Below are 18,284 nucleotides of genomic sequence, written 5' to 3' on the forward strand. Positions count from 1 at the left end.
TCCCATTTTCCAACTGGACATTTAAAAATATATGTATATTTTATTGACTTCAGAGAGAGGAAGGGAGAGGGAGAGACAGAAATATCAATAATGAGAGAGCCGCTGAGGGGCCGCCTCCTGCACCCCCCATGGGGTGGAGCCTGAAACCCCGGGCCGGCCTCCTGGCTGGTGGTCAGGGCTCGACCAGAGCCCCGCAGGCCGGGCTGGTTGGACTCTTTCGTGGCTGTTCTTTCCTGTTGAGTTTTGAGGCTCTTTATACTTTCGAGGCAGCAGTCCCCTGTTGGGTACGTGGTTTGCGAATGTTTTCCCCGGTCTGCGCCTGCAAAACCCGCCCCTTAGGGCCGCGCGCAGCCTGCCGCGCTCCGGAGAACGGGCCCCGCCGCGCCGGGCTCCGCGCTCCAGCAGTTTGCCGGCGACTCCGAGCACTGAGGTCCGACGTACACTTCGCGAAGCGTGTGCACCGGGGCTCCACCGCCCCAGAGCGAGCCGTCAGGGGCTGAGTCTCTGACCGCGGGGTCGGCCGCGCCGCCTTCGCCTCCTGCGCCCCCGGGCCCGGGGTCTGAGCAGGAGGCCCCAGGGCCGACCGCAGCAGGGCTCGGCCGAGCACCGCGCCCCTGGGGCAGCCCGGGGACACCGCGGGTGCCCGAGGACCAGCTGCCCGGCAGCGGGGACAGGCGTCCGGGGGACGCCCGCAGGCGGAGGCTGCGAGCCGGCCGGGCGCCCCCTCTCCGCCCGGCTCCGCGGGGCCCCGGCGCAAAGGGGAACCGCGCCCCCCGCGCGGCCCCGGGGTTTCCTCGGCGCGGGGCTGCAGCCTCAGCCGAGGGGCCGCCCCCGCGGCTCAGCACCGCCCCTGGGCGGGGACGGGCCGCCCCCCGCTCCCTCCGCGCCCGCCGCCCGCCCCAGTCGCTACCGCCCGGAGCCGACTCTCGGGACTAGTCGGGGCTCCGCGCTCTTCGAAAGCGGACCCAGCCGCCTCCTCCAGGCTGGCCTTCCGGCTGCTCGCCGGGACTTGCTGGGCCGGCGGGGGTCGGGGCGCAGGAGCAGCCGGGACCCTTCACGCCCACTTCTGGAAACGAGGCCCTTCCGCCGGCGGAGTGACTTCGCGGCGCCCTCCGCCCGAGCTCCCGGCAGAGGGGCGGGGCCGCGCGGGGCCGCGACCCCTGGCCCTCGGGCGGGGACTTGCCCCGAGCGCCCGCCCCGCGCGCCCCGGCCCGACGCCGAGGGCGGTCCCGGGCCCGCGCCGCTCCTTCCGCCCGTGCTCCCGGCGCGGTCGGCGATGGCGGGGCTGGCGGGGGACGGGCAGGGTGCGGCCGCGCCCCCGGGCCTGGGCGCGCTGCGGGTCCACCGCGTCTACGCGCGCCGCTGGCTCTTCCTGCTGGTGGTCAGTCTGCTCAGCTGTTCCAATGCCACGGTACTGGCGGGGGCTCCTCGGGCGGGGCGGGGCGGGGCGGGGCGGGGGCCGAGGCCCGGACCCAGCGCTGAGCCCCTACCCGCCTCCTCCGGTGCGGCCGTGCGCCCGGGGCGCGCGTCTGTTCCGGGGCGAAGGCACCGCAGGGGCGGGGGAGTCCTGCGGCCACGCAGGGGCGGAGGTGCCGGGACAGAGCCCCGTCTCCCGGCTGGGGCCGCGCGCGGAGAGAAGGGCTGGTGTGTCGCCTGGCTGGCTGAGCCCGGGCCCCCTGACCTACGGTGGTCTCTGAGGACCCCCCTGAGACGTGACGGGTAGGAGTCACTGTGGACAGATGAAGGGCATCCTGCAGACGCCCCCGCTGCCTCTGAGAAACCCTACACGTGGGACAGGCCTTCTGGACCTGGCTCCTGCCCCCGCCCCGGACGTGGGGCAGGTCCTCTGCTGTCTGCGCCCAGACGCCCTCCTGGGTTTCTCATTCAGCTCTCAGGGCCCTCAGGAGGCCTTCCTTACCTGCCCCTCCTCCTTAGCTCCCAGCTGGGGTCCACCCGGTCTAGAGTTGTCTCCCCTGCTGGCAGGGACTCAGCCCCGAGATCAGGGGTCAGCCAGTTCCCAGGCCCAGCGCCCCCACCCTGCTCCTCCCCACATTCACCCCTGAGCCCCCAATTGCTCTACCCAGAGGCCTGTGCTCCTCTGTCCCCAGCCCTTCACCTACAGGTAGGCCCAGTGAGCGAACCTTTCTCCACCTCTGCACCCGGTTGGGCCACTCCCATGTCCCTTGAACAGGCATCGACATGCACTTGGGGGGGGTGGTGAGAAAGAATCTCCTGCCTTTCTCCTTTCTTCCTGCTGCTCTAATAAACAGATTGACAGGAGGCAGAGGAACACGATGAAATAACCATATTTAGTTACACATGTACCTGTGCCTCCCTCCCCCATGCAAGACAGTCAGATAAAATGAGGCACAGAGGGCTTTACGAGCTGAGGAGGCCCCGAAGCACTTGGGGTGTCAGCCGGCAGGAGGGCATTGCAGATATCAAGAGCAGGTGTCCATCAGTGAGAAGTTTGCCCTGCCCTCTAGACAGGATGGAAGTTGTTTCTGGTGATGACTCTTATGATGGGCAAGGCCCTTAATCTAAGTTCTTTTTTTAAATATACCTTTATTGATTTCAGAGAGAGGAAAGGAGAGGGAGAGAGAGAGATAGAAATATCAATGACAAAAGAGTCATTGATTGGCCGCCTCCTGCATGCCCCCGACTGGGGATCGAGCCTGCAACCCCAGCATGTGCCCTGACCGGGAATCAAACCCGGATCCTAGGTCGATGCTCATCTGCTGAGCTTATCTAAGTTCTTTAAGGGAGAGGTAGAAGTTTCTTGTGAAGCTGCAGGGTCTCAACTGCCTACAACTCAAAATAACTCACTTGCTGCCTTAGCCAGCGTGGTTCAGTGGTTAGAGTGTCGGCCTGCGCACCGGAGGGTCAAGGGTTCAATTTCTGGTCAAGGGTATGTACCCCGGTTGCAAGTTCAGACCCTGGCCCCCATCTGGGCACGTGCAGGAGGCAACCAATGTGTCTCTCTCATATCAAGGTTCCTCTCTCCCTCTCTCTCTCTCTCTCTCTCTCTCTCTTTCTCTTTCTCTCCTCCTTCCCCTCCCTCCCCCTCCCTTCTACTCTCTAAAAATCAATGGAAAAATACCCTCACTCCTCCGGTGAGGATTTAAAAAATAATAAACTCATATGCCAAAGTGGCATGTCCTGGGGAGGCCTGTTCTGAAGCCCTTCAGGGGCTTGGAGCCACCCTCCCCACACCTGACCTTCACGTGGCCACCTACTTGTGGGCCAGGCTGTGGTACTGCCCATAGGGCTACACTGGGCCCCCACGCACCTCCCCTCCCCCTGTGCCTGAGAGCCTGTGTGGATTCCTCGTCCTCCCACAGACCCACAGGGCCGGGTTGGGCCGCATTTGGCCACTGAGTAACTCAAGGCTTCAGTTGGCAGCAGGACCTATCCCTGCTCTGCCGGCCACTCGCTCTGGGGAGGACCCAGATGAAGGCGAGGGGTGGACTCTGCTTGAGGGCCACGTGGTCTCCTCTGGATCAAGCTGCTGGGGCCTGCCTGGGGACTCTTTCTGAACCCGGGAGATCTCCCCTGCTCTGTTCTTTAAAAAAGTGAGACAAGGCGGCTGCTACTGCACCTGGTTGTCACATGAGGGTCGTCGGTAGGAACTCTGTGGAGAAGCCTTGGCCTCCTGCCTCTGCCACAGAGGGGTTGGCCTGGGGCAAGCTCCTGGGTTGTCTCCCAGCTGAAGGATCATGAAGTTGCATTTGTGACACCCTCTGGCCCCCCTCCCCCTCCCTCCTCCTTCCTGCTGTAAGCCTAGGCAAGCCGGTCCTCTCCTCTTGTCCCGCCCACCCTTCAGGGACCAGAGGCTGTTTCACTTCCTCCAGGAAGCCTTCCTGCACTCACTGTTTGCTGGAGGTCTGCTGAGTAAGGAGTCGAATGGGCGATAGCACCAACAGCTGGGAAATGTCTCTTGATACAGGAAGCTCTCACTTCCCAAACACCTGGGTCTCCTGTGGGGGAGGTGGGGCTGGTCTGGGGCAGGGCCCCCACATAGTTCAGGTGTTTCCTCTTGAGACCAAGTTTGCAGACAGGCTGGGGATGCCTTTTGGGCTGTCTTCTGTCCCCTCCCCCGGTATCCCTCCCACCATCTCTTCCACCTGGCCGTCCATAGCTCTTGGCCCACCCTGCCTCCTGTCCTTGTCCACCTGGGCACCCACCACAGGCACTGTCTCCCCAAACACGCCCCTCTGCCCGGCCTGTCCATGCACCTGGGGGCCAGGGCCACTGGCTCCCCCATCCCGACACCTCCTCCAGCTTCTGTGCTCCAGCCATGTCCAGGCATGCTGTCTGAACCCCTCTACATGGTAGCCTTCCTTGGGGGTGACCAGGAGAAGATCCTGGCCACTACAGAGCTGCTGGACACTTTGTCAGTCCAGCTGGCCAAGGCCAGGACAGCAGGTGTCTGCGGTGTCTGTGCCCTTCCTCCTAGGCTGACCCCTGCATATGTCCCACAGCTGTGGCTCAGCTTTGCACCCGTGGCTGACACCATCGCCCAGCACTTCCTCCTGTCCACTGAGCAGGTCAACTGGCTCTCACTGGTCTACCTTGTGGTGTCCATCCCAGCCGGCATGGTGGCCATCTGGGTTCTGGACTCAGTCGGGCTCCGCTGGGCGGTGAGTTAGATCCCTCAGCAGGGCCGGCTCAGGGTGGGGCAGGGTCCCCCAGGACTAGAGAGCCATTGCCGCCTCCCCAGACCTGGGTCTCCAGGCAGAGCCATTGGGGCAGTACTGGGAGGGCATCCAGGCGGGCCAGGCAAAGCCCCTGCCCTTGTCCCTGCAGACTGTCCTGTGCGCGTGGCTGAACTTTGCCGGGAGTGTGCTCCGTACCCTGCCCTACATAGTTACTGCGATCCATGATCCGTTTGCCTGCCTCATGGGTGGCCAGAGCCTCTGTGCCCTGGCCCAGACCCTGGTCATCTTCTCTCCAGCCAAGCTGGCTGCTTTGTGGTTCCCCGAACACCAGCGAGCCACGGCCAACATGATCGGCACCATGGGTAAGTTGAGGGGGTGAGGCCGGCGGTCTCCTCTGGCTCAGTGAACCCGTCCTGGTACCTCTGTGCTCCCAGCTCTTGGAGGGCGGAGGGCTCCACTGTGGGCTGGGGACCAGGCCAGGCCGTGGCTGACCTGATGTGTGTCTCTATCCATCCATCCAGCAAACCCCCTGGGCATCCTGCTGGCCAATGTGCTGTCACCTGCCCTGGTGAGGAAGGAGGATGACATCCCCATAATGGTGAGGGAGCTCATAGGGTACACTCACACGCGTGTGGTGTGTGCACACGTGCATGTTTGAGTGGTATGTGTGTATATTTCTGTGGTGTGTACGCGCATGTGTGCTTGCGTGCATTATGGGCTCTGGTGTGCACAAGTGTGTCCACACCTGTCTGTAAGAGTGTGCACCTGCCCCTCCTTGTGGTCACACGGGGCAGTGCACTCATCTCACAGGATTTCTCCAACTGTGTGAGTCCTGGGCACCTTCTCAGTGTGGGGCACTGTCCTAGAGACCAGGGTGTCAGGCGGTTTCCTTGGTGTGGAGAGGCCTCAGTGAGGAGGATGAGACTGGCTGGAGTAGAGGGCATTTGTGGGAGGACCGGGGAGGAGATGAGGGACAAGCATAGAAAGGCCCCAAGGTGGGTGCAAGGAGGGGTGGGGGCTGAGCCGGGGGGGCAGCAGGAAGGGTCAGCCCAGGTGGTGGGTGGTTGGTGTTGGTGTAAAGAAAGCTCTGGAGTATCCAAGAGGAGAGTGACTCGATCTGGTCCAGAACCACTTGGGGTGAGAGGCATGTGGCTGGAGGGTCCTGAGAGAGTTGGGGCTTTGCTCAGGTGGGGGAGTGGGGCAGGTTCGGGCTGAGGGTTTGAGGTGACATGAGGGATGAGGGGCTTCCAGCTGTTCCCTGGGTGACTGTTGGGGACATTCACAGAGGTGGGAGGGGGTGGTCCAGGGGCGTTGGATGGGTGACTTGAGCTTTGGGAGAGAGTCACTGTGGTGTCATCCTGGAGTGATACTTTGAAAGCTGGGGTTCCAGATGCAACAGAGGCAAGCAGGCCCACCACAGCCCTGAGTTCACCGACTTCCGCCTAGGGCTGGTGGGTAAGGGTGGCGTGGAGCCCAGAGCGGCAAGCCTGAGGGCCCGTGCACGTGCATGCGTCCGCGGGGCCCGCAGGTGCCCACGCGCGCACACACACGTGCACACTCCTCCCTCCAGCTGGGCATCTTCATCATCCCTGCCGGCCTCGCCTGCCTGCTGGCCACCACATGCGTCTGGGAGAGTGTGCCCCCCACCCCGCCCTCTGCTGGGGCCTCCCACTCCACCTCGGAGAAGTTCCTGGACGGGCTGAAGCTGGTTGGTTTTGTGGGATCTGGGGCTGCGTGGGGACCTGGGGGCAGGGGGAGGCCAGGAGGGGAAGGGGGTGGGCTGGGCCCAGTGGGAGTCCCTGCCTGTCCTGCTGGGGATCCTGGGCTGAGTGGCCAGCGCTTCCCTCCAGCTGGTGAAAAACAAGGCCTATGTCATCCTGGCTGTGTGCTTCGGGGGCGGCATCGGCATCTTCTCCAGCTTCTCAGCTCTCCTGGAGCAGATCCTCTGTGTGAACGGCTACTCCAACGTGAGTGCCACCCTGCCCAGGAGTCCGCGGCTCCTGTGTGTGGCCCTGCAGCGGCCCGTGATCTCCCCCAACCCTGGGTCTCCATGACTGGACAGGGCACTTGTTGTGGGCACTGTCGAGATGCTGAGTGTGAAGCGTCAGATGCTACAGGCAGTCCGCAGGCAGTGGGCTGGGCCTGTGCCTGTGCTCAGGGTGTGGGAATTGGGGTTCTCTCCCTTCTTCCTGACACCACACCCAGGACGCAGACTCTGCAACTCCAGGGCAGGGTCTTCTCTGATATTGGAATGAGAGGAAGGGCCTTGGTCTGCTCATGGCCTCTCTGGCTGTGCCCTCTGTTGCCTGGCAGTGGAAATGAGGCCTAGCATGTTCCCAACCCGTCGAGGGGCATTTGCAGTGACCAGGCCCTTCCCTTTGGCAGCTATTGAGTTCCCAGGGCAGAGGTAACACAGGGAAGAGGCACCCCCGGGGGTATACCACCCCCTCCACAACTGGTGGTGCAGGGAGCCTGTGGTGTGGCCCTGCCTGGGCCTCAGTGTGGCTCAGTGACCTTGCCCTGGGCTCCCTGGTGATGACATACACCCTATGGATGAGTGCCCCTGCTGGGTCCCTGGTGGCACGGTGCCCCCATCATGGGTGCCCCTGGCCTCCTCCCCTCCTCCAGGAGTTTGCAGGCCTCTGTGGGGCTCTCTTCATTGTGTTTGGGATCCTGGGGGCTCTGGTGCTCGGCCTGTACGTGGACCGGACCAAGCATTTCACAGAAGCCATCAAGATCGGCTTCTGTCTGACCTCTGTGGCCTGCGTGGCCTTTGCCCTGGTGAGTGTCCCCTCGAGCTGAGACCACCCTGCAGGGGGATGTGGGTGCTCCTGGGTGGGCAGCTGGCAGCTCAGCCAGAACAGACATCTAGGCCCTGCCTGCTGGGGTGGACCCTGGGCATGGTCCTGCCCCACTCTGCTGGCACTGACAGTGCAGGGCCTGCTGGGTCGCTGTCCAGGACTGTGGCGGGTCTAACTTCTGTCTCCTGGGTGCCTTGCTGCCCAGGTGTCCCAGCTGCGGGGACAGACTGTTGCGCTGGCTACCATCTGCTCGCTGCTTGGGCTCTTCGGTTTCTCTGTGGCACCGGTTGCCACGGAGCTGGCTGTCGAGTGCTCCTTCCCCGTGGGTGAGGGCTCAGCCGCAGGCCTGGTCTTTGTGCTGGGGTGAGTGTGCCCCCCTACTGTTTCCCGGGGGACCCTATTAGCCCTCCTCTCCCCCATCCTAGGCCACACAGCTGTGACCTGCTATGGTAAGGCTGGCGTGTGCTGAACTCCTGCTGTGTGCAGGCCTGGGTGGGCCACGGGGGCCCATGAGACCAGAGCACCTGGCACTGTGGGTGGGAGCCATGTCTGGGCAAGGCTGAGGGCCTCGTGGCTGTCCAGGCAGGCCGAAGGTGTTCTCATCATGGTGCTGCTGACTGCCCTGACTGTGCGCCGCTCGGACCCGTCCTTCTCTACCTGCAAGAGCGGCCAGGACCCACTGGACTGGCAGGGTGAGTGTCCTGGCCCATGGGAGCCCCCAGAACACCGGCAAATAGGGCCGGGCCTGGGCATCCACCTGCTCCAGCTTGAGAACCTCCCTCCAGGGGCCCTTTTGCTGTCCTCGGTGGGCGGCTGCTGGACACCCAAGGGCTGGGGGCAGGAAGGGGTCAGAGGGCAGCAGGAAGAACCCCCAGCTCAGCATGGTGGAAGCAGCCCTGAGACCCTTACAAAGCCCAACCTCTAAACCCTGTGTGAGTTGTTTTAAAATGAGATCAGAAAAAGAAAAAAGAGAGGGAGACAGAGACAGAGAGAAGGAAACAGACAGACACAGAGACAGAGGGAAAGAGAGAGAGACAGACACAGAGACAGAGAGGGAGAGATGGAAGTGGGGGTGGCTGCCAGAGAGGTGGAGTGTTGCATGCCACACCCTGAGATTGGTGCCAGTGACCCTGTCTGTAAAGGAACTTCAGGCCCGCTGGGGCCTAGGGTGGGATCTGTTCCTAGGTTCACTGTGTGGTCATGGTTAGTGGGGTCAGCTGGGGCTCTGCCGGCCACGCTGTGTCCTGTGGGGTGAGCCTCAGGCTGAGCTGCCTCTGTTCCCCCAGTGTCCATGCTGCTGATGGCCGGCCTGTGCACCCTCTTCAGCTGCTGCTTGGTGCTCTTTTTCCACACCCCCTACCGGCGCATGCAGGCTGAGGCCAGTGTGAGCCCCTCCATCCAGGAGTGTGAGTGCCCAGTGGCCACTGAGGACCACACATCCTCCCAGCAGACCCTCCCCAAGGCCCCACCCACTGATGCTATGGGAAGCCCAGGGGCTACTTATTCCTAGAGACTCTCCTGGACTTGCAGGGACATCACAGGGGCCCTGCCAGGCCCAGGGACTGAGAAGCCAGCCTGAGGCGTGGAGGGAGTTGGGAGAGGCAGGCTGTGGTCACCTGGGCTGTGACAGCCACTGCTGAGCCTGGGCAGAAAGTCAGTATCCTACAGATGCCACAGGGACTGTAGCGAGCACAGCAAGATGTCCCGGTGGCTATGCCAGACCAAGGGTGGCTGGTGCAAGGGCAGAGTATGGTGGACATGGCTGATGGGGAGATGGATGGGTTGGGGGTCCTGAGGGCTCCCAGATATCAGAGTTTAGAATGCACAGGTGTGGGGAGAGCCTTCCTTGAAGGAGCCCATCCCAGAGCCTGTCTCAGCCTCGAGTCACCAAGTGACCAAACACCCAGCCTGGTGCTGACAGGTGGGCCAGGTTGGGCTTGGGGGGAGCAGACGGAGGGCCCCACAGGCAGTGTCCCTCCTGCCCCAGGTGGACACGTCTCCCTTCTCACAGACACTTGCAGGCGGGTTTGTGGGTTCAGGTTTATTGAACTGGCCACAGCCTGGGTGGGGGTGGGGATGGGGGGCATCCCTCACTCCTCCTTCTCCTCCCCGTGGGTGAGCACATAGCTCAGCGCCTTGTAGTCCAAGTTGCCTGTAGCGTCGATGGTTGCAAACTGCATCGTCTGGTCGACCTGCACACAGGGTGGTGGGGGGTTCAGGCCCAGGCAGGAGAGGAAGAGCGAAAGGGTTCCTAAGGGCTGCAGCCCAAGGGTGAATTACAGGCCCTGAACTCCAGCTGGCTCCGGTCTTGTCTCTGCACTTGTTGGGGGTGAGGGGTGGGCTGGGGCTCAGCCACTGGGTGTCCCACCCACACCAGCTCTACAGCCTCTTGGCCAGGGCGCACCCTCAGCCAACCCCTGGAGTCCCGAGGGCCATGGGGGAAGGAGGTGGGGTGGGGGCCAAGGGCCAAACCTCCTCTGCAGTCATCTTGTCCTCCTTGGGACAAGGAGGGAGACGCCGGTTAGGCTGTTCTGAAGAAAGGGTCAGCACTGGACAGTTGGACAGTGACCGGGGGGTAGGCTGTGACCTGGTCGGTTCACATAGTGCTCCTCCATGGGGGTAGGGACACCCATGGTGGGCTCACAGAGTGGGCACCAGGATTCTTCCCCAACACACATGCAGGGGTCACCTCCCCTGGGGGGGCGGAGACTGAGGACGATCGGAGGCAAGTCGGGCACACCAGACATGCCGTTTCCAGTGCTTGTCTTTCCAGGGGGCCCCTAACCCAGTGCTGGGCATGGGGCAGGACTGGTTTACCCTTGGTTACCTTGAGGGACTCAGGATCTGGGGGAAGCTGGGGTGGGGATGGGCTCGGTGTTTCTCAGACCCTGAGGCCACTCACTAGTCCTTGTTGATGCGGCCTTTGCCTTCGGGGTCCAGCATCTTGAAGGCATTTAGGATGGTCTCCTCGGCATCCGTACCTGCCACAGAGACTCCAGTCCTGTTCCTGCCATGCACTCCCTCCACTGCGCCCTCAGCCTGAATGGCCTCCTGCTCCTAAGCGCCTGGGACAAGTGCATTCCTGCCCTGGGGGGGCTACTCTCAGGGTCCTCAGGGCCCCGCCTAAGCCCAGCACTGGGGCAGGTGCTCAGTGGTGAGGGACAGAGGTCACCAGTGGCCGACAGGAGGCGGGGCTGGGGCTGGGTGTCAAGCTTACAGGCTCTAGGGGAAAGAGTACAGGAGACGTGGGGGGCCCACTCTTGCGGGTCCCAGAATGCCAATTCCTATGGCTTTCCAAGATCTGAACATTTGGATTTTCTGTGAAATGTCTGGGTTTCTAAATAAACACACTGTACTGGCTGACAGCCAGAGGCTCACCGGTCAGCTTTTCCCCAAACATGTTCAGGAACATGGTAAAGTTGATGGCCCCGTGGCCTCCTGGAGCATGGCGTCCAGCTCTTCGTCCTTGATGTTGGTCTTGCCTGTTGCACACATGGGGTCACTGGGTGGGAATGCCCCCTGGCCTTAATGCAGGCACTGTACCTACTGGCAGGTGCCCCGCAGGGCTGCCCACGTCCGTCATCCTTTAGGTGACCCCAGATCAAAGTTGGGGAGACTGTGAAGAGGGAGGCCAGCAAATGGGGGACACCTGGCCCAGATGTGGCAGGTACAAGTTCTGCTTGTTAGCAGAACCCCAAATCCTGAACCCCGGGAAGGTGGACTCCTGAGGAGAGGGGAGAGGAGGCCACGTGGAGCCAGGAAGGTCTGTGGCCTGCTTACCTGGGCATAAGGGGGGCCCAGTGGGAAGGCAGGTCTATGCAAGTCCCCACAAGTAGAAACCAGCCTGTTCTTCCTGGGTCCAAGGGCAGGACCATCTCAGGCTGAGAAAAGCATGTCACCAGATGGGGAGTAGAAGGGAGGGCGGGACCCACTTCTGGCTCTTGCTCTGTCCCAGGCAGTGGTATCCCTCCCTGGACCCAGTCCCAGCCATCCCCCTCCCCTGCTTGGGCTGTCCACCCCCCCCCCCACATGCCTTGCCAGCCCCTTTCACACCAGAGGGGATTTTCTCCCCAGCCTGGCCCACCTCCTCACAGCCTGCAGGATGGCAGATCAAACGTTAAGGCTGAGAATGGTGGGCTCTGACCACACTCTGCCTGGGCATCTACCCAGTGAGGCATAGGTGTCTTTCAGGTCCTCCTTGTCAATGAAGCCGTCCCGGTTCTGATCCATCAGTGTGAAGGCCTGTAGTGAGGCCACCCTGCGTGAGGACGGGCGCCCACTCTTGCCCTGGAGCGAGGCTCACAGGGAGTCTCTTGGTCACCTGTGCGAAGGTTCTTAGGGGACCCTGGGGGCGGGAGCATCTGGGCGTGGGCTCTAGGTATAAGAGCCAAGCCTCACCTCCTTGAACTCCTGGATCTGAGTCTGCTCAAAGTTGGAGAAGATGTTGGAGGACGCCCTCTGGGCCCGGAGGGCACCGCCTTCCTTCTTCTTGGTCTTCCTGCTGGCCTGCGATGAGAACACTGAGCCTGAGAGTCCCCCAAACCGGTGTTTTGGGGGACTTAATTCAGAGAGTGGGTGGGTTGTGGCCCATGTCCTGGGTCCCCAGGCTGGGGCAGGGTGGGTGCTTGGAGTGCAGGGACCCTGAGAAGGCCCTGACCACACAGTGCCTGGGGTTCACCTTCAACTTTGCCCTGCTAGGTCTGCAGTCCAGCCAGGAGCCAGCTGAGTGTCCAAGGAGCAAATGGACTGTGCAGGTGGTCAGCAGGTGGGTGGGCTTGTTGTGGGCATCCTGTTATGGTGAGGCCCAGGACCCTCTGTCTTCTAGCCCCAGACTATCACTGGGGCAGCCACAGTGCATGGATCTCTCTCTGTCCCTAGCCACCAACACACATACACCAGCACACAGGTGCACCAACTCACCTTGTGTGCACACACAGTCACACTGGTGAAAGCGCACGTGCACACTCACACACGTCCCCACCCAGCTGCCTGCCAGGTGCACACTCACCATGCTGGGTCTGCCTGGTATGATGGTCTGTGCCCTCCCTACCCAGGTCCTCTGTCTTAAGCTCCTGCCCCATCCCCCAGGACAGCTCGCACTCTGACTGTCAGTCCCTACAAGGACAGGCTCAGGGCCCCCCAGGGGACTGGACAACTGTGAGTGAGCTTTGGCCGTCAGCAGTGACTCAGAGGCCCCCATCCTGCCCTGCCCAGCAGGGTCCCCAACCTCCCAGGCACCTCCTGCCAGCTCCCTCCCCAGGAGCCTGCTGACCTGGGTCCTGTGCACCTCCCCTGCCACCTGCCTGTGGGCAGAGGACCTGGGGGGCTGCAGGAGCCAAAAAAAAAGGGTGCTTTTCCCAGATTTGCACAAGGCCCCTGTAAAAGGTCAGTCACCAAGCATCCCCCAAGTATATTCTGTGTGCCCTTACTTCCCTGCCTTGATGGCAGGGAGGTCCCCAGCCCCCAACCCTGGCACTGGGGCCACCCCTCCCATCCCTACTGCAGGCACACAGGAAGGGATGGAGGGCCAGCTGGGGCCAGCACTCGGCCTCCTCTTCCCACTATGCCACAGCGCTGTGGACGGGTGCCTGTCACCACAAAGTCAGAGGCTGAATGTCCCGGTCCCGAGTAGGCAGCAGCTGCAGCCCTTGTTGTGCAGGGATGAAGTCTTGGAGAGAGTGTGCAGTCCCAATAGCTGGGCGGGTGTTCCTCGGGCACATCTCTGAACCCTTGTTTCTGCTGCAGCTGTAGCAGGGGCACACCTGTGGGACAACAGGCACCCTTAGGAACCTAGGGAGGCGTGATCCACCTGCAGTGACTCCACTGCCCCTAGCTAGGTGGGGTCTGGCTGGGCCTGGAGGGACCCCAGGCTGGGCTGCAGGAGTGGGGAGTGCCACCCCCAGAGGGGAAGGCATGTGGCATCTGTGCTCACAGACCCCAGAAGGAGGAAGGCCAGAAGGGCCAGTAGAGCCCCTGGGGAGGGTTCCTGGAGCTGGCCAGGGCCTGAGTACAGCACTAAAGATAGCCTTGGAACCTGGCTCCTGGGAGAGTATCAGGATTCAGCATGGACAGCTGGCCTGACAGGTGCAGGGAGTCAGCAGGCAGGCCTGGTGTCCTGAGCCAGGTGGGACCCCCCCCCCAGATCCCAGGAAGGGCCCTGGGCCAAGGCGGGTGTCCCTCAGCTTCAGGGGTCTTCCCTGGGTGGTGGTGGTGGTATGTGTGCCTGTGTGTGTCCTCCCAGGTCACTACCTTCCTCCCAGCGGGAGCTACTGGTATGTGGTCCCCCACCAGCACTCCGGCCCCACCTTTGGCCCCAGAGACAATTATTTTTTATTCTGGAAGCAGGAGTTGCTGAGGAGTCTGGTTTATTTTAAAATCCAGGAACGGGTAAAGACGTTTGTCACTTGAGGTCATCTGCCCCACTGCTCTGGGGCAAGAACGTGCGCGCGCCTGTGTGAGCCCTCAGCGTGGCCACCTGGCGCCTGGGGTCAGCAGCGCCCACATCTTGCTCAGCATTCAGGGTGCTCAGGGAGGCCTGCCTGGGACCCCAGGCCCTCCACCCAGGAAAGGACTCACGGCCTGTGGCACCTGCCTGCACGTTCCTCCGCAGCCCGGGAGACAGGATCTTCCCGTTTTCCCGCAGGGACGCCCGAGCCGGGACTGCGAGCGGCAGGTGCGCGCGCAGGCGCCGCCCCGCCCCGCCCCGCCCCTGGAGGGGTCCTCCCGGCTCCCGCGGATACACCGGCCGCTGGGCCCAGGAGCCACGCGTCCCGCTCCCTCTAGATTCAGTTCCGCTCCCTTCCGAAGCGCGTGGGCTTCGTGAGGAGTAAGGAGTGGGCTCCCCGCCCCGCAGAGCCGCGTGCCAGCCTGGTTCTCACGGAGCTTCTCCCGAAGCAGCCTGCGCCGGCGGGTGCAGTCCCCTGACGCCCAGTTGCCAGGGGAGCCGTGTGTCAGCACGCGGGCCAGGCCGGAGGCTGTCGGCCGCCACTGCCCCGCCCACGCCGGGGCTGGCCTGGCGGAGCTGGCCGCGGAGCTGGGGAGCCGGGGGCTACTCCGAGGGGGCGCGGGGCCGGTGCGGGTCTGGGGGTCGGCGGCCCCTGAGGCCCAGGTTGAGGTGGACCTTGGAGCTCGGTCTGCAGGGTCCTGAGGGCGGGAGCCAGGGAGACCCCGGGAGCAGGATGTGCCGGGGGCTCTTCCCAGGACGCCAGCCCCTTCGCCGAGAGGCTTCTGGGGTGAGGGGGCTCTGGCTCTGCTGGGGGCCTGGCCTGGGGGGCCGGAGAGGGCACCGAAGCAGCGGGAGCGCAGGGAGGGGCTCCGAGGCACCGCGCGGGGCTCAGCCGTCTGCGTGCAGCGCACCAGCCAGGGGCACCCGCCTCCACTGCCCGAGGGGCGTGCCCGGACCCCGCACTCCCGCCCGGGCCGCCTGCCCCGGGCTGCGGACGCTGCAGTCGTGCGGCGGGGGCTCCTGCCCCGACCTCCCGGCGGTGGCGGGACGGCCCGGCCTGGGCCGCGCGCTCTTTCCGCACTTCGGAAGCCTGACTTCCACTTTTCAAACGCTGGCACCCCGGGTGCGCGAGCCTCCACGTGTGCTCCACCCGGCCCCGAGCCGTCGGGATGCAGGGGCTGCCCACCCCCTGGAGGGCCCTGCGGCCCCGGCCATCGAGCGCGCGCAGCCGGTCGCGAGCCGCGCGCCCCGGACCTCGTGCGCGCCCGGTGACGCCACATGCAGCCCGCGCGGCCGCGCGCCGTTCCCCTCCGGCCGCCAGGGGGCGCCGCGCTGCGCTCACTTGTCGCCGATGGCGCATGCGCTCACCCCGGTACACTTTTAAGGCTCCACAGGCTTTCCGGGGCGTTGGGACGTTCTCGTCCGCCCCGGGTTGTACTTCCGGTGCGAAGGTCACGGACAAGATGGTGCCGCCGGTGCAGGTTTCTCCGCTCATCAAGGTGAGTGAGGGTTCGCGGCGCCTCCCGGTGCTCGGCGTGGGCCCCCGCGTGTGCGGCCCACGGAGCCCGGGACCCGCGCTCCCGACCCCGCGGTGCGACCCCGTCCCTCAGCCCCGCGCCCGGGACCCCGACCCCGCGGTGCGACCCGGCCCCCCAGCCCCTCCCCGGGACCCCGACCCCCGGTGCGACCCCGTCCCTCAGCCCGGCTCCGGGGACCCCGACCCCCGGTGCGACCCTGTTCCTCAGTCCCCCCCCCGGGACCCCGACCCTGCGGTCCCTCAGCGCGGCTCCGGGGACCCCGACCCCCGGTGCGACCCCGTCCCTCAGCCCCCCCCCCGGACCCCGACCCTGCGGTCCCTCAGCCCGGCTCCGGGGACCCCGATCCCCGGTGCGATCCCCCGTCCGCCCCCGCCCCGGTCCCGCCCCGCCGCCTCTGACCGACCTCTTCCCGCAGCTCGGCCGCTACTCCGCCCTGTTCCTCGGCGTGGCCTACGGAGCCAAGCGCTACAGTGAGTGACCGCGGGCCGCGCCGCTGTCCCGCCCTGGGCCTGTCCCCGCCTGGGCCGCACTCGGGGCTTCTCGTGGGCCCGGCGGTGCCACCCAGTGACCCCCGCAGGGGACGCTGGAGGGAGGCGGGCGGGCCGGGCGGGCCGAGCCCAGGTGGGGTGTGGGCCGATGCGAGCCGCGCGGCGCAGGCACCCACTCGCGGGCAGGTGGCCGTGGACAGCTGGGCGCGCCGGAGCCGCGTCCCCGCTCTCTCGGCTCTCGCAGGGGCCCCGCAGGCCCCCTACACCGAGCTAGAGGCGAATTGAAAGCAGGCGCACCCGGAGGAACTCGGGTGTGGGCTGAGCCGCTGTTTAGACACAATGTATCTTTATGGACTTCAGAGAGGGGGAGGGGGAGGGGGACACGTCCGCAGGCTGCCTCCAAGCCGCCAGCACTACCCCGCCGCCGGGCCTGTGCCCCGGGTCCTAGGGCGACGCGCAGCCGCTGAGTGGCTTTTCCGTAGCATTTGGGTGAGGTCGGTTGACAGCCCCTCCCGCCCCTGGACAGGCTACCTGAAGCCTCGGGCGGAGGAGGAGAGGAGGGTCGCCGCGGAGGAGAAGAAGAGGCAGGATGAGCTTAAGCGGATCGAGAGAGAACTGGCAGAAGGTACAGGTGTTTGTGGGTCTCATGTTTGCCCTCCACCCAGATGTTCAGGAACAGACGTTTGCTCCCAGGGACAGGCAGCGGGGGGCAGGGCTGCCCAGCCCAGTGGGCGGCCCCGGGGGACCTGGGGGCACCTTGCCTTTGGCCAGGCCGGGCCCTGGGCCTTGGAGGTTAAGTGTCTGGGGGTGTGAGCTGGTCAGGGCTCCCTCCGAGGATCCGCAGGGCCCGCGCCCGCGCTTCTCCTCCCGACCCTCGGGGATACGGACCACCGAGGACCGAGCTTAAACAGAGTATAACTGGGCTCCACGGCGCCTTTACCACCAGACCTGAAGTGCTCCTTCTGAGCTGCTTGAACAGGCAGTAATGCACATTTTCTCCTGATCTTTCAGCCCGAGACGACAGCATCCTGAAGTGAGCCTGCCCCTCCCAGCAGTGCGCATGAATAAAGCTTTCTGTGTTGTGTGATGCTCTGGTTCTCCTTTAGGCCCCACTGTGCGCCTTGGGAGTGGGAGGGGGGTCTCAGAAGAATTATCACCCACCACAGAGGCAAGATGTGTGTGTGTCGGGGGAAGCACAGGAACTCTGTTACCTGTTCTCGGGCTTCCAGATGGCAGCCCAAAGGGTGCAGTTTGTAACGGACATACAGCTGGACCATCATCATGGTATCGCTTGACCCTCAGTCTCCAGAGCCCTGGCCCAGACCCTGGATATGCAGGGAAGGGGCCTGCAGTGCAAATGTGGGGGGTGGGGCTGAGGCCCTTACAGTTGAGACATGGGTCTCCAGCACCCTTCATGAATCCTCCCCTGACCCCAGGGAGGGCATGTGGCCTGAGGACCAGGACAGGATGCTACATAAGCTGTTTAGGAGGCTTGGGCCCCAGCACCTGAGGGGAGAGCCAGATTCTGCTTTTTCTCACCCATTTCACTGTAAAATGAGTTCACAGGCAAGTGGAAGACGACATAGCAGCATCCCAGCACGTCAAAGCCCCATGTTTGGTTAAGGTGAGCCCACCTGTGAGGTTGGTGAGATCCGGCCTAGAGCAGCCAGCTGGCTCCAAGTTCCTCTGGGAACCTGGAAGAGCCCTGCTCCAGTCACAGGACCTTGTCACCAGGTGTGACTGACCTCATATATAGAAAGGGAGAAATGCTCTTTCCTGTGAGGCCTGGCTGTGGGGCATGTCCACTACGCCCTCCCCATCTCTGCTGGGAGTGTGGGGGGAGCGCCTGGGTGACATCTGAATTGGCCTTGTAACAACTGGCCTAAACCTGAGCTGAAAGGAGTTCCCTGGGGGGTAGGGTTAAGTGTCATCCAGTGTTGGGGACAGATGCTTAGAGCTCACATTAGGAGTTAAAAGTCCATAATTTCTGCCAGATAATTAGAACCCATCTCACGTGTGTCCTGTGTTTCCCAGTTTGGGATGACTGCCTTCTCGGCTTCGTTAAGCCATTGGAGGCATGTGGTGGTGCAGTAAGGGACCCCCAGCTGCAGAGGAGGGGGCTGGGCAGGCCACAGGTGTCAGACCACAGGTGCTGGGAGGGAGACCCTCCCTGATCTTTGGGTCACTCAGCAATGACAACACAGGAAGCCTTGATTACAGATTACTTCTGTACAGCTCACATCTGATTACTGCTCTATTCACTGCCTTAACCCTCCTGCCAAAATTTCCTGATTGGTCCTTTGGTCATATACAAAGTGTCCTCTGTTGTAATTTCCACACAGAAAAAAAGGTCA

General features: G+C 63.6%; 3 protein-coding genes across 4 annotated transcripts; 2 read left to right on the forward strand and 1 right to left on the reverse strand.

Annotated features, from left to right (window-relative positions):
- The first annotated feature begins 1,276 nt into the window (after nt 1-1,276).
- On the forward strand, nt 1,277-10,342 carry SLC49A3 (solute carrier family 49 member 3). Of its 2 annotated transcripts, XM_087828760.1 has the most exons (10): nt 1,277-1,411; nt 4,482-4,640; nt 4,807-5,020; nt 5,180-5,256; nt 6,229-6,366; nt 6,509-6,625; nt 7,287-7,439; nt 7,665-7,822; nt 8,042-8,151; nt 8,746-10,342. In XM_087828760.1, exons 1-10 carry the CDS (start codon nt 1,277-1,279, stop codon nt 8,967-8,969), a joined length of 1,485 nt encoding a protein of 494 aa, XP_087684886.1. In that variant the 3' UTR covers nt 8,970-10,342. The 2 variants fall into 2 exon arrangements, with proteins under 2 accessions (XP_087684886.1, XP_016051346.2); XM_016195860.2 differs by lacking the exon at nt 1,277-1,411 and having other exon boundaries at nt 4,075-4,640.
- MYL5 (myosin light chain 5) lies at nt 9,550-11,912 on the reverse strand. The gene is given in 7 exon segments (XM_087829396.1): nt 9,550-9,651; nt 10,060-10,168; nt 10,362-10,440; nt 10,838-10,882; nt 10,885-10,941; nt 11,626-11,701; nt 11,858-11,912. Coding segments are annotated over 6 exon segments (456 nt in total). The 5' UTR covers nt 11,690-11,701; nt 11,858-11,912.
- A 3,355-nt stretch (nt 11,913-15,267) lies between these two features.
- ATP5ME (ATP synthase membrane subunit e) lies at nt 15,268-17,015 on the forward strand. Its single transcript, XM_087817212.1, has 4 exons — nt 15,268-15,403; nt 15,858-15,912; nt 16,457-16,555; nt 16,942-17,015. Exons 1-4 carry the CDS (start codon nt 15,368-15,370, stop codon nt 16,965-16,967), a joined length of 216 nt encoding a protein of 71 aa, XP_087673338.1. The 5' UTR covers nt 15,268-15,367; the 3' UTR covers nt 16,968-17,015.
- The last annotated feature ends 1,269 nt before the right edge of the window (nt 17,016-18,284 follow it).

This window comes from Miniopterus natalensis, chromosome 1, assembly GCF_054644295.1.
Source record: "Miniopterus natalensis isolate mMinNat1 chromosome 1, mMinNat1.hap1, whole genome shotgun sequence".
Taxonomy (NCBI): Eukaryota; Metazoa; Chordata; class Mammalia; order Chiroptera; family Miniopteridae; genus Miniopterus; species Miniopterus natalensis.

Coding starts and splice junctions, on each gene's coding strand:
- ATP5ME (XM_087817212.1), top strand. CDS start 15,368: ATGGTGCCGCCGGTGCAGGTTTCTCCGCTCATCAAG. Junction 15,913..16,456: donor CTACGGAGCCAAGCGCTACA/GTGAGTGACCGC, acceptor GCCCCTGGACAG/GCTACCTGAAGCCTCGGGCG. Junction 16,556..16,941: donor CGAGAGAGAACTGGCAGAAG/GTACAGGTGTTT, acceptor CTGATCTTTCAG/CCCGAGACGACAGCATCCTG.
- SLC49A3 (XM_016195860.2), top strand. CDS start 4,230: ATGCACCTGGGGGCCAGGGCCACTGGCTCCCCCATCCCGACACCTCCT. Junction 4,641..4,806: donor CAGTCGGGCTCCGCTGGGCG/GTGAGTTAGATC, acceptor TTGTCCCTGCAG/ACTGTCCTGTGCGCGTGGCT. Junction 6,367..6,508: donor TCCTGGACGGGCTGAAGCTG/GTTGGTTTTGTG, acceptor GCTTCCCTCCAG/CTGGTGAAAAACAAGGCCTA.